The sequence below is a fragment of the Corythoichthys intestinalis genome, chromosome 18 (assembly GCF_030265065.1).
Source record: "Corythoichthys intestinalis isolate RoL2023-P3 chromosome 18, ASM3026506v1, whole genome shotgun sequence".
Taxonomy (NCBI): Eukaryota; Metazoa; Chordata; class Actinopteri; order Syngnathiformes; family Syngnathidae; genus Corythoichthys; species Corythoichthys intestinalis.
This window is the reverse complement of record NC_080412.1, coordinates 44069104-44083904: the sequence shown is the minus strand read 5'-3', so window position 1 is coordinate 44083904 and position 14801 is coordinate 44069104. Positions and strand designations below refer to the sequence as shown.

The window sequence follows — 14801 nt, the reverse complement described above, 5'->3', positions numbered from 1 at the left end:
TGTCTTATCTTTCCATTCCAACAATTTATTTTACAGAATATTTATACATAATTTACAGAAAAATATGGCATATTTTATAGATGGTTTGAATTGCGATTAATTACGATTAATTAATTTTTAAGCTGTAATTAACTCGATTAAAAATTTTAATCGTTTGACAGCCCTAATATATATATATATATATATAAAACGTATAATATATAATGCAGACCCATAAAAATGTAGTCCAGTCAATACACATAGACGCAGTAGGCTATGCGCCAACTAAACGTTTTTATAAATTACTATCACGACAATTGTCCTTGACAAATTGTTATTCCCATTCAATTGATATTCTCATTCAATGTTCCAGATTGCACACAAACAAAAACCGAAATAAACTGACAAACAATTCAACCAGCATGTTTCCAAACGTAGCAGTTAAAAACTACGTTTCCCATAATGCCTAGCGCGGTTTAGCTTACTGATAGCTAGCTGAGGCATAAATCAAACTTAGCTATAAAAGTTTACAATCATCGGCAGCGCAACGATGCAACACCAAACGGGATTTTACAGTCAAAGCTCCGACAGAAGTCAACAGTTGTCATTATATACGTATTTATCGTAAAAAACTTCAGGCGTTGTGGCCAAATCGTCAACCCAGTAGATGGCGGTAATGCCTCATGATAGGGGTAAACTGCCAACAAAAACAAGAAGAACTACTCCTTCCCTCCCTTCTAGTAGGAGCCATGTCAAATGCTGCCACCCAGCGGCCGGAGGGATTCTCTTCAAATTGGTCCCGTGAAAAATCATAAAAACTGGACATTTTTATGAATTTATAAAACCCGCCCAGACGACGAGGATACTACGTGAAAGTAGGACTTGTCCGGGCAAAAGAGGACGTTTGGTCACCCTAACATAAGCGGATTTTAAAGCGGAAATGTGAACTAAGGTTGGCCAACCATGTTTTTGAATAATATCAATGGCTAAACAATTATATGCATATTTTCATTATTTTTTTTAACGCAACCCTTCCAGATTCTTTGTTTAACCCATAGCAACGCCCTTGACAACGAAAATGCTTTTCTTCGGCAATCTTCGGAAATTACGTCACACCGGGAAGTGCGAGGGAAGTCCGCCATAGAACAGTATTGTTTGTTGCATTGCTTCTCGGGAAGATGCCACGGCGGTGTGTGGCGATATTTTGTTCTCACTCAAGCGAAAAGTTGTATGAGTGGCCAAAGGATAGCAGGGCACGTAAATGGACATCTTTCATTCGCACGAAGCGAATTAATTTCACGCCATCATCGAGTAGTGTTCTCTGCTGCAAAAACTTCGAAGATGCCCGCTTCCTTAACCGGTCTGCTTATGATCAAGGATTTGCCAAAAAGTAAGTGTGATTTTTGGATAGATGACTGATGACTTTGTCAAAGCAGAGCTGCCAACTGTTGTGGAATGAACAGTATAAGCTAGCGACGTTAGCCGAAAGTTAACTCGTGGCAATCCCCGATCATAGTTGTTGTTGCGTTCGCTAGGTTAAGCGTGTTTAAATTGTGCGTCATCTACGATCTTGTCCGAAAGAGTTAATCCACTGTCAATCGGGAAAGCGGTGTGGATGTGCATGTAAGCGGGTCGGCGTCGCGATAATTCACGGTCACGTTGCCGTAAGAGACACACACCGCCGGTGAGTTTGTGCACATTTATTTGTATTATGTATTTCCACCTTCATGCTTCAAGCATTGCATTGCATTTGTACAATTCGGTGTTTCTTTCACGGTGATCGCTTGATAGCCTTCTAGTTTGTGTTTTACGTACGAGAGCCGCTGACAGGTGACAACAACAAGCGTTTTGGTTTTAATTTCTGGCAGCGAATCAGCGAGCGCGCAGGTCACGCAGTGAATCATGGGAAAAGTAGTCTCGGGACAACACTGAAGTGGTGCTTTGTAATCTGTTCGCTTGTGTGAAAAAACTACATTTCCTCACGCCATTAGACGCCACTTCCTGCCGAGAGCCCCGAGCTGTGTTCGTACTGTTAGCTCCATGTGTTAATAAAGAAACAAAGTTGTCAGCACGTCGTGTGTTCGATACCTTTGTCAACAAAAAGCTCATAACAAGACACTATGCACGATCCGTTTAAGAGACGCTGGAGTAGTAGGAGGCGAGGAGGAGATCAGCGAGAAGCAAAACTTTGCGGTCGAATGTGGCGGCAGTCCACTATTATTTTGTTTTCTTATTGTTGCCACAATAAAGTGGAGAAAGCCATCAACGACTCATCTCTTTCTTTACCCCCAACGTTTTTATATTATTATTTTATATGCACGAGAGCTGCCGGATCTGCCAAAATGAAATGAAATCTGATTATTTTTTTAAACAATGTCATCAGATAGACAAAAACATAAAATGATGTGCAAATGACTGCATCTTCAAATCATGAAAATAATAACAGCCTATATTTGACCAATCTTGTAATCTCGATGGGTCTTGTCTCCATTCCATGTCAGGTCGTCGAGGCACATTGTTTGCATCCTGATTAGCATCTGGCTAATACATGTTAGGTCCAACATGAAATTCCAACCTCCTCTTCTTCCTGCAACTCTTCAAAAACTTGGATCTCCACTCTTGCGCTCAATCTATCGCTGTTTGAATCATTGTTTGAAGGGCTTTGTATGGCGGCCGTATGTATGGAGCGCTGCCATCGCTGTTCTTGGTGTGACGTATCACTTCCGGGTTCGTCCCCTTTCAGGCTCGAACTTCGGAAACGCGATTATTTTGTCAAATATACAACATACGAATTATTTTTTCATGCTTTATTTGTTGGTAATTACTTTAATTGTGACCCTATTTGGCACGTTATGAAATTACTTCACATTTCTGCTTTAAATTCATGTATAGTAGCGCCTTCCTGTGTATTGATGTTGTTCCACAAGAGGGCAGCATCGACCCATGAATGGTCTGTCGGTGTGTTTTTTGAAACGTACGTACTGTATATTCCTTTGTTTTCAATATTTTAATTCCACATTCACACTTGTCAATGCATAACTCATTATGATGTTTCACTTGTTTAACAGTAACAGACTATTGAAATGGTTGTGTACTGTTTTAACTGCCCAATTGTGTGCTGCCAACATCCAAGCATCACAGATGGCATATTGCGGCATGTTACATTTAGTGTTGCTTAAAACTATAGTAGCATTATGTTGGTTTTGCATGACAGTGTCAAGGTTATTTCCCTTAAGCTCTTTTATAATATGATGTGTTTGCATTCTGCAGCTCGGGGATGATTTGAGTGTCTCGGTACCTGCTGAAGAAACATCTGGGAATGGAATGCACCCCACATCCAAGTTGACTCACCTTTTCTGAACATCCACGAAGACATGTGCAGATATGTCTGTTGCTAGTTGGGGAGGAATACTGGTCAAAGGCTAAATAGTTGTCAGGTAACTATGTAAGAGTGACCTTAATGTACTTCCACAAAAAGAGCTACGATTGGACGTCTATCACTGTTGATGGCATTTATTCAGAAGAATTGTCACTGGAAAAGCTCTTTTTTTATGATAAGGGGGCTCCCACAATGGCTAACAGACTAGCATCATTCTTCGACATATTAACATAAAATAAATGCGAACTGCCTGGATTTTTGCTCTTCGAACAAAAAATCGAGAATGTTTTACATTCATATCTATAAAGAATTCTGGGATTTAAGCATTCATTCACAAAAAAATTCACCGGACAATCTGTCTACATATGGTGGCCCCTTGCCTGGCAAGGCCAGACTGTTCTCCCTGTATTTTTCAAACACTGTGAGAATAGTTAGGGACCCAGCCCATTAACGGCCTATCGAGCATGGACAAAATCAACCGTCCAATCAGATATGTTTATTTGCATGACGTGTTCTTAACGAGCAACGTCACTCTTCCGCGCCGGAAGTCGTCTCCACAACAACACAGATGGCAAACAGGAGAGGCGAGAATATGTTCCAATCCACGGTAAAATCAGTTTTAAATGACCAAAAACACATCGACACGAGTCATTGACAACAGTCTGTCTCGCGCTAGCCATGTTGAATAAACTCCGCTCTCCTCGTATGTTTACTTCCGCGCGCAAGTCCCTTGTCACTTTACTAACGTCACGTCCGCCTGTTGCTGATTGGTCCACTCCGCTGTCTGTTTGCTGTGGCTTGCTCCGCCCTGGAAATTTTATCCGCTGAATGGTGGCCAGATTCAATAGCTGGAACAGTGCTGAGTCTGGTGTACCAGGCTAGGCGGCCCCCCACATTGACTAACAGATTAGCATCATACTTCGACATATACACGTAAAATAAATGCTAACCGCCCGTTTTTTCTTCTTCTTGCTTTTAACCAAGAATGGAGACTGTTTTACGTCCATATCTATAAAGAATTCAGGGATTTAAGCATTTATTCACAAGAATTTTCACCGGAAAAGCGGTTTACATATGGCGGCCGGCCGCCACATTGACTAACAGACTAGCAACGTACTTCGACATATTTGCGTAAAATAAATGCTAACTATACTTTTTTTTTTGCCTTTAACTAAGAATCCAAACTGTTTTACGTCCATATCTACAAAGAATTCAGGGATTTAAGCATTTATTCACAAGAATTTTCACCGGAAAAGCTGTTTACATATGGCGGCCGCCACATTGACAAACAGACTAGCATCGTACTTCGACATATTTGCGTAAAATAAATGCTAACTATAAAAAAAAACTCCAAAAACGGGCCGGACAAAAGTATTGGCACCCTGAGTCTAATATTTGGTAGTACAATCTTTCGACAAAATAACTGCGAAGAACCGCTTCCGGTATCAATCAATACTTACAATGCTCTACTCGAATTTTAGACCATTCTTCTTTGGCCAACTGCTCCAGGTCTCTAAGATTTGAAGAGTGCCATTTTCAGATCCCTCCACAGGTGTTCTATGGGATTCGGGTCTGGTCTAATTGCTGGCCACTTTAGAAGTCTCCAAGCTTTCTCTGAAACCATTTTCTAGTGGTTTTTTGAAGTGTGTTTTGGATCATTTTCCTGCTAGAAGACCCATGAACTCTGAGGGAGAGCCAGCTTTCTCACACTGGGCCTTACATTATGCTGCAAAATGTGTTGGTAGTCTTCAGACTTCATAATGCCATGCCTACAGTTAAGCAGTCCAGTGCCAGAGGTAGCAAAGCAACCCCAAAACATCAGGGAACCTCCGCCATGTTTGACTGTGGGGACCGTGTTCTTTTCTTTGAAGGCCTCATTTTTTTCCTGTAAACTCAATGTTGATGCCTTTTCCCCAAAAAGCTCTACTTTTGTCTCATCTGACCAGAGAACATTTTTCCAAAATTTTTTTGGCTTTCTCAGGTAAGTTTTGGCAAACTCCAGCCTGGCTTTTTTATATTTTTGGGTCAGAAGTGGGGTCTTCCTGGGTGTCTCTTTTCAATCAGACGCCGCCGGATAGTACGGGTTCACACTGTTGTACCCTCGGACTGATGGACAGCTTGAACTTGTTTGAATGTCAGTCGAGGTTCTTTATCCACCATCCGCACAATCTCTCGTTGCAATTTCTTGTCAAATTTCTTTTCAGTCCACATCTAGGGAGGTTAGCCACAGTACCATGGCCTTTACACTTTTATGATGACACTGTGCACGGTAGACACGAGAACATTCAGGTCTTTGGAGATGGACTTGTCGCCTTTAGATTGCCCATGCTTCCTCACAATTTTGCTTCTCAAGTCCTCAGACAATTCTTTGGTCTTCTTTCTTTTCTCCATGCTCAACGTAGTACACACAAGTACACAGGACAGAGGTTGAGTCAACTTTAATCCATTTTAACTGGCTGCAAGTGTGATTTAGTTATTGCCACCACATGGTATGTGCCACAGGTAAGTAACAGGTGTTGTTAATTACACAAATTAGAGAAGCATCACATGATTTTTCAAAGGGTGCCAATACTTTTGTCTGGCCCATTTTTGGAGTTTTGTGTAAAATGATAATGATTTAATTTTTTTCCCGTTTTCTTTTGTGTTTTTTCATTGCAAGCAAAAGAAATGAAGACATTACTACCAAAGCATTTGTAGTTGCAATGGTTTTCTGGGAGAAATTGAGCATTGTCTGACAGAATTGCAGAGGTGCCAATACTTTTGGCCAGCACTGTATATGTCAATGGCGGAAAACACTCAGGTGACTTGAAGTTTCGCTCTGAGACCCCCAATTTAGCCAACTTTCAAAATTGTCCGATATGCATGTGTGATACATCATTGGAAAGCTTAAAATCTCAATTTTTGGGGGAACAAAATTTTGAACAGGAAGGTATTCAAGAAAAAAATAAAAAAAATAAACAGCAAAATCCTAATTGGAGGAGAGAGCACGCGAGAGCAGAATTAAAGACGCCACGATTTTAACGATATATTATCGTGTACTTACCTTGTTTCAATCCAAAAACTCCATGTAGCGTGAATCACCGAGTGTCAAGACACAGCTGTGAATGGCCACAGCCAGATTTTTTTTTTTAAATTTTATGGGTGAAACATGGTGATATAACAAGGGTCGCGATGCAGAAATCGCAGACAACAAGGAGTGGTTGAGATTTTCTTTTTGATATAGTTACTCTTTTAAACGTTCTTTTTCAATTTTTTATGTTGTTTGGATCGATTATTTATCATCCAACATATCGGGGGAAATGCGACAGTAACCAAAAAAAAATACAATTAAGCGATAGTTATGAGGTAGATATCCGTGACTTTTTTACAGACGCCAAATTTTTCATTGTGATGTAATTCATTCATTCATTCATTCATTTTCCATGCCGCTAATTCCTCACGAGGGTCGCGGAGGTGCTGGAGCCTATCCCAGCTAACTTCGGGCAGTAGGCAGGGGACACCCTGAATTGGTTGCCAGCCAATCGCAGGGCACAAGGAGACACACAACCATTCACACAAACACACACTCACACCTAAGGACAATTTAGAGTGTTCAATCAGCCTACCATGCATGTTTTTGGGATGCGGGAGGAAAACGGAGTTCCCGGAGGAAACCCACGCAGGCACGGGGAGAACATGCAAACTCCACACAGGAAGGCCGAAGCCCGGGATTGAACCCTTGATCTCAGAACTGTGAGGCAGACGTGCTAACCACTCAGCCACCGTGCCGCCGGTAATTCATTTAAAAGTTTAAAATATGTGAGTGAATACATTTTTTAAATTAATTTTGTTTTTTTTAAACTAAAATTTAGACATCAATGAATGATTCAAAGCTAAAAATGACAGACATTTTGAATAATAAATATAGTAGAGATGTCCCGATCGATCGGCATCACGTCATTTTCAAAGTATCGGAATCGGCAAAAAAATATCGGCCATGCCTTTTTGTAATTTTTTTTTTTTTTTTAATTAAATCGTTTTCTAATTGTATTTAACGTTACAGACATAATATGTTGCACTCATCCAGAGTCTTTAGTTTAGGCTTCAGGTAGGGTTATCAAATTTATCCCGTTAACGGCGGTAATTATTATTTTTTTTTTTTTTTATTTATCACGTAAAATATTTAACGCAATTAATGCCTGCGCTGCACGGCCCACTCATACATTGTCGCGTTCAATCTGTAATGGCGCCGTTTTACCTATATATAGAGCTAAAAGGCAGCGTAACATGAGTAGAGTGAATTTTGGCAGCCTTTGGAGCCTTTTTTTTAATTGGCTAAAGCCTTATAATCCCTCTATCTACGATTAGAAACATCGTGGGAAGCAATGTGGGGAAGAAAGGTAGTAATTGATCTTTTTCTTAACACCCTATGTTATTGCCCAACGCAGAGAAGATATATCAATTAGTACCACTACGCACAGTCATGGGTGCACTTCCCATCATGCGTTTGGGCAGAACACTGAAAGCTCAACAAATACACTTGATGGCAATATTTAGTCACAATATGCAAAGTCACAAGTCTTTCCATCCGTGGATCCCTCTCACAGAAAGAATGTTAATAATGTAAATGCCATCTTGAGGATTTATTGTCATAATAAACAAATACAGTACTTATGTACTGTATGTTGAATGTATATATTCATCCGAGTTTTATTCATTTTTTTCTTAATGCATTGCCAAAATGTATATGATCGGGAAAAATTATCGGGAATGGTTGGAATTGAATCGGGAGCAAAAAAAAGCAATCAGATTGGGAAATATGGGGATCGGCAGATACTCAAACTAAAACGATCGGGATCGGATCGGGAGCAAAAAAAACATGATCGGAACAACCCTAATTACTTACCTTCTTTTTATGGCTAGGTTGAAACAAAAGCGGTTGCGCGATGTCTGTAAACGGGGCTTTCCTGGGTAAAACGGACAAATCAAAAATAGTTCGGTGGCTTAGTGCGCCATGAATCTGCTCTGGCAGCATATAGACATATTGTTCTATCAAACACAACAGTTCTTTTGGCTGAAAATACAGCAGTTTATTTTATAGAGGGTTGCAAGAGCAGAAACTGCTTTTTCCGCCTCGTCTGTGTTTTCCGCCATATGTATTTTTTCAATTATTACAATGACACGAGTCGTGATGTGTCATTGCTATAACTTCCACTAGGCGGATCCACTGGCCCTCACTTAATTAGACACGAGGAGTTGATCTTGTGATTAGTTTATCTCATTGATCAAAACAAAACTGGAGCTGCAATTTTATCCTCGTGTCTGTGACTCCACTTTCCAACGTTACTACTTCAAAGAGAATCTTACTTATTTCTCCATATTACACCGCACACAGTGTTATTTATTAATCAGGAGGGCTTTGTGCTTGTAATGGGGATATGGGGCTGCAAAGGTGAAGACAGGGTGAAAGTGACAACAGATGGGTGGTGACGGAGCCCGGCACAGACGGACAATAGGCTACTAGCGGCTTAATGCACAGTGGTGGAGGCTTGATAAAAGATGCACATCGAAGCGTATACGCTGCAACACGATAGGCCGAAAGGGACGGGAAGAGGGACGTACAGAATTTGTGTGTGCACGTGTTTGTTGGACAAAATAGACACATTCGAAGTAAGAATCCCTTATGTTTTCCGCCCCGCCTTAAAAAAAGTCATCCCTCCATGATATATTGCCGTGAGTCATGCAACCTCTGCAGACCAAATAAGACACAGGCAGGCTGACAGTTTGCAGCAGCAGTTGTTTATGCTGGTCTGGAATTCCTTCAAATGTAGTCCACCGGCGTGGAATTAGATTTGCAGCTTTAATACCATTATGTGAAAATCAAAGGGAGTGTTTATTTGCCACATCTTGCCCAGTTGTGAAGCAGAGGATGCGCCACCTAGCCTCATTTAACACATTGGCTGCCGTTGACGGCGGTAGACGTCCGAGCTATTTAAACTGTGAGGGGTTGGCAGCTAAATTGAATCATTCAAAGTACTCGTGCTGACTTCATACCAGGGGCGGAGCTATTTATTACCCATAAACATTTATGGGTTGCCAAGTGGAGGGCGGGAACTTTTTGAGGGTGGTAAATATGACATGTTATCATACATCAACGATTCTTAGGATGATAATACAATAATCTGAGATGATTCAATTCAAGGGCCTTCAATCAATTTAATACATAATTTTAAAGACATTTAACACAATCAGACATAGTGTTACGAAAAGTATCTGAACCTTTTGGAATTTCTCACACTTCTGCATGAAATCACCATCAAATGTGATCGGATCTTTGTCAAAATCACACAGATGAAAAAACTGTCTGCTTTAACTAAAACCACCCGAACATTTATAGGTTTTCATATTTTAATGAGGATAGCATGCAAACAATGACAGAAGGAGGAAAATAAGTACCGTATTGGCCCGAATATAAGACGGCCCTGATTATAAGACGACCCCCTCTTTTTTAGACTCAAGTTTGAAACTTTTTGACTTTTTGAACACCAAATTAATTTTTATACAGAAAATAATTACAGTTCATCTGAAACAAATGATTATAACAATTTATTTGAGAGAAAAAGCATGTTAATTTGCCTCATTCAAATCTTTTTTTTTTTTTTAACCTGTCCTGTTCACCTGTTTGACACGGAGAATGGAAGTCTTAAGTGCCCGGATAGTCTGAACAGTTTTAATGTTTCACATTGAGAGTCTGACATACTCCCTTTGTGATCATTCAACATACCTCATTTAATATGACAAAACAGCGAACAGGAAGGGGTTATGGGGGAACAGAAGAGAAGAAACACAAACAACAACAAGAAATACATTGAACGCCTAACTACACTAACTACTAATATGTTGGTGCTATCATCAGCTAAATGTATTTCCGGTTGACACCATGTGGGGGGCCTGTTGACCAGGGAAAGAGGGGGAAGAAGGTAGGGGAGTCTATAAGCTAAGTGATAGAAAGGGGTACAGTGTACACAAATCATCTCTGTGATCTAGAACCCAGTAATCGTCTGATTCCCTTGTGAGTGTAAGCCCGTTGGCGACCGACTCTACGCCACCCCATCGCCAATCCCGGCACCAGGACCCCCTGCCCGAGCGCGGCCAATAACATCCAGCCGCACGCGAGCCCTGACGGGCACGCAGCAGCCATGCAGACGAGCGGAGACGCCACGCGGGCGCCGACACAGGGCCAAGGCCCCCACCTAAGCCAGCCCTGGGAGGAAGGGGGTCAGCGCAGCCCATCCCTCCTCCCGCAGCCCAGCAAAGGATAATATAATAATATATAGTATATATAATATATATATATATATATATATATATATATATATATATATATATATATATATATATATATATATATACAATATAATATAAGACGGCCCCCTCTTTTTCAGTCTTATTTCAATGCAAAAAAACACCGTCTTATATTCGGGCCAATACGGTTAATCAATATGTGGGTCCAGATCGATTTTTTTTTGTTACAATATATGGCAGGTGTGTACACATATTGAATCAGACTTTGCTAAGAAATCGCATGTAGAAACTACAAAAATGCTCAACTGATATTTACAAACAGATATAGATAAACTTAGCTTTATACAATCTTTGTTATTATTATAGCCTAATTAATGTTATCATAATAATAATAATAAGTATCGTAACTGACACCACTACTTATTTAATGGCAGTAAATTGACTAAAGCTTTTTTTTTTCTCCATCAGTTAGCGTGATAAGCATGTTTTTTAGGGTGGCAGCTGCCACTCAGTGCCACCCTGCTGGATCCACCCCTGCTTCATACGCACACAACTTGAACTACCATTTAGGAAGCAGTACTTGAGGTTAGCGGATGGCAGGCCATGAAGGAAAATCTTCAACATCAGGAAAGAGCGAGGAAGGAAATCCCACTTACAGGAACTCGCTATACAGAAATAGGAGAACAAACCCATAGATTTAAAAACCAACTGAATGTAACACCTCTCAAATGTGGTGGAAAGGTTTGACATCTCGCATAATGTGCTACACTTGTGCAGAAATATAGAGAAGACCTGAATGTTTGTCCAGAATTGTTTCTCAGGAGACTGATTTCCTTTGATAGGAAAGCAAAACAATACTGATCACTTTTTCACCCTGTGGCAAACAGATGATTAACTATTCTCTCATTGTATTAATTTCTTTGAAATGGCAGCCATTTTTGAAAAAGAACAACTGTAATTTGATGGAATGCGAACATGATAAGGGCGCTGTGTGACTGGAGTCACTGAACCATATATAGTCAAAGTATTTGTTCTCAAATCATGCATCAGATTGACTAATTTGCGTAATGTACCAAGATTTGAGATCGACATAAGACGTCCAATCCATTTTGACTGTCGGTTTAGAGACGTTGTTCACCTAAAAATACTCCAGATTCTCTTTGTTTTAGCCTGTTAATAGGAAATATTCTCTTTTTAATCTAAAAAAGCAACTTATTTTTGTTATTATTTTGCAGATAATTTGCCACTTTTTTACTGGCGACTGCCACCTTTGGCCTAAAGCGTAACGTAATCAGCATCGGAAGTGTAAAAACAGTTAGCAGCAAGTTTTAAGTGGGTTAGAAAAGTGTTTTGGTGGAGCATGCATGGAGTTAAAAAGTATTTTAAAATTAACTCTAAAAATCACCTCGAGTCCCTGTAAAATAAAAAAGAAAAATGTATTTTTCATGAAAAACAAAAGTAGTCTTTTCATTGTTTAATTTAAAAAAGTTTTTGGGTGTTTTTTTTTTTTATTCAAAAAATAAAACTATTTAAAGAAATATTCTCAGATTTCTGTAGTCTTATTTTGCAGTTTATAAAGAAATAATAACATGGAAAACCAGTTTAATATACAGTGCCCTCCATAATTATTGGCACCCCTGAAAAAGATGTGTTTTTTAGCTTCTAATATTTTTTTTTAATTCAAATATTATGGGACCTTAATGGGAAAAAAAGAGAAAAATCCAACCTTCAGTACAAGTGCATTCATTCAGTGGGGAAAAAAATCCCACAGAAAGAAAAAAAATATTTGACATCAAATAATGTGTGTCACAATTATTAGCACCCCTGGTGGTAATACTTTGTACAACCCCCCTTTGCCAACAAAACAAGGTCTGGGGACTGAGATGGCCATGTGAGGAACTTGATTTTGTGTCTGGTGAACCATTTCTGTGTAGATTTGGCCATAGGTTTATGGTCATTGTCTTGCTGAAAGACCCAGTGACAACCCATCTTCAGCTTTTGGGCAGAGGGCAACAGATTTTGATTGAAAATGTCCTGGTATTTCAAAGCATTCATGATGCCATGCACCCTAACAAGGTTCCCAGGGCCTTTGGAAGCGAAACAGCCCCACAGCATCACTGACCCACCCCCATACTTCACAGTGGGTATGAGGTGCTTTTCAGCATGCGCATCTTTCGTGGCACGCCAGACCCGCTTAAGAGTGTTTGTTGCCAAAAAGGTACTTCTTGGTCTCATCTGACCAAAGCACACGGTCCCAGTTGAAGCCTGGGACCGTGTGTATCTTTTTTTGTGTGAGAGAAACTTAGCTGATGTTGGTCTTAACGGGGAGCAGTTGGATTCAGCCATGTGAAAAGAGGCAGACCAGAGGGCAGTGTATCCACCCTAATCCATAAAACTAAATGCAAACACTTTCAAAATAAACCATTAGAACGCCACTTTAATTAAACGAATACTCGAAGCAACAAAATTGAATTCGAATATATTTTTCCTAATCGAATACTCGAGTTAATCGATTAATCGTTGCAGCGCTAGTTAGTAACATGAGTTAGCCTGGTGTAATTATTGACATCAACAATGGTGAGCTACTAGTTTATTTTTTGATTGAAAATTTTACAAATTTTAATAAAACGAAAACATTAAGACGGGTTTTAATATAAAATTTCTATAACTTGTACTAACATTTATCTTTTAAGAACTACAAGTCTTTTTATCCATGGATCACTTTAAGAGAATGTTAATAATGTTAATGCCCTCTTGTTGATTTATTGTTATAATAAACAAATACAGTACTTATGTACCGTATGTTGAATGTATATATCGTCTTATTCTTCTTTCTATTCCAACAATAATTTACAGAAAAATATGGCATATTTTATAGATGGTTTGAATTGTGATTAATTACGAATAATTGATTTTTAAGCTGTAATTAACTCGATTAAAAATTCTAATCGTTTGACAGCCCTAAAAAAATAACATACATGTATAGATATTAAAAAATATTCTGTGGTGTCTGTCGCCCTTGTTAAAAGTAGTCAATGTCAATGGCAGCCAACGCGTTAATCGTCATTTGAAAAATATCAGCAGGTTTACTCATTGGAAGAAATCCTTCACCCACATCCTACTTGAATCTGTCTCGGCTTGTGGGACAAGAGGGAGGGAGCAAACTCAACTGGGAGGGTAGAAAGGAAAGAATGTTTCAAGATCTCATCATCTCATTTTTGGAATATTGTAGCAACAGAGTGCTTACTCTTTATTTTGGAGCAGCTAGTAACTTTTTCCACTCTCTGCTTCCCCCAGCTTGCCGTTTGCATTATCCACAGCAGCATACTTTCCCATGTTTTTCCTTTTTTTTTTCTTTTGCGAGGCACTTGTGACGCGTGAGTGGAGTTCCTGCTCTTGTTTCACGCAGCACCGATTAGAGTGAGAGCGGGCGGAGGGCTTCGGACAGGCGGACGTATGTTGAAGAAGGTGAAGTGAAGGTTCAGACGAGGAAACTGCTTGTTTTCTATCCTCAGTGGAAGACGACGGACGTGCGGAAAGGCTGAAAGAAAGTGAAAAGAGGACTAACGGCGAGAGGAGACATTGAGCTGCCTCGCTCTGTCGGCCCTCGGGCAACGCTGAATGAGAGGTTCCAGTTGACGGGTCCGCCTGACACGAGAGGAGGGGCTCCAGACTAGTGGGGGTACCAGTACTTCATCCTTCTTCAATAAACAACAGGACAGGATGAGGTACCAAGGCAGGGTAAGAGTCTCTCTACCACAAAGGCCACTCCTTTGTGCTCTTTTTACATATTATTCTGTTCACAGTGTCGACCCACACACTAAAGTAAAGCACAAACTGCCGATCGATCGGGTCCGATCACGTCAAGTATCGGAATCGGCAAAAAAATATCGGCCATGCCTTTTTTTTAATATATATATATTTTTTAATTAAATCGTTTTCTAATTGTAGTCAACATTACAGACATAATATGTTACCCTCATCCATAGTCTTTAGTTTAGGTTTAAGGTAGGGTTATCAAATTTATCCCGATAACGGCGGTAATTAATTTTTTTTTAAATGTATCACGTCAAAATATTTAACGCAATTAATGCATGCGCTGCACGACCCACTCACGCATTGTCGCGCTCAATCTGTAATGGCACCGTCTTACCTATAT

General features: G+C 39.9%; 1 protein-coding gene across 4 annotated transcripts in view; it reads left to right on the top strand.

Moving 5' to 3' along the window:
• LOC130906232 (unconventional myosin-Ic-like) overlaps window positions 1-14801 on the top strand; it is a 57791-nt gene that overhangs the window by 1182 nt on the left and 41808 nt on the right. The window contains exons 2-3 of one of the 4 annotated variants that reach the window (XM_057820323.1): window positions 3250-3416; window positions 14158-14383. In XM_057820323.1, coding sequence (XP_057676306.1) covers window positions 14366-14383 — 18 coding nt within the window. In that variant the 5' untranslated portion in view covers window positions 3250-3416; window positions 14158-14365. Of the gene's footprint in view, window positions 1-3249; window positions 3417-13843; window positions 14384-14801 lie in introns of those variants that run through there. The other 3 variants (XM_057820324.1, XM_057820322.1, XM_057820321.1) reach the window with 3 other exon arrangements.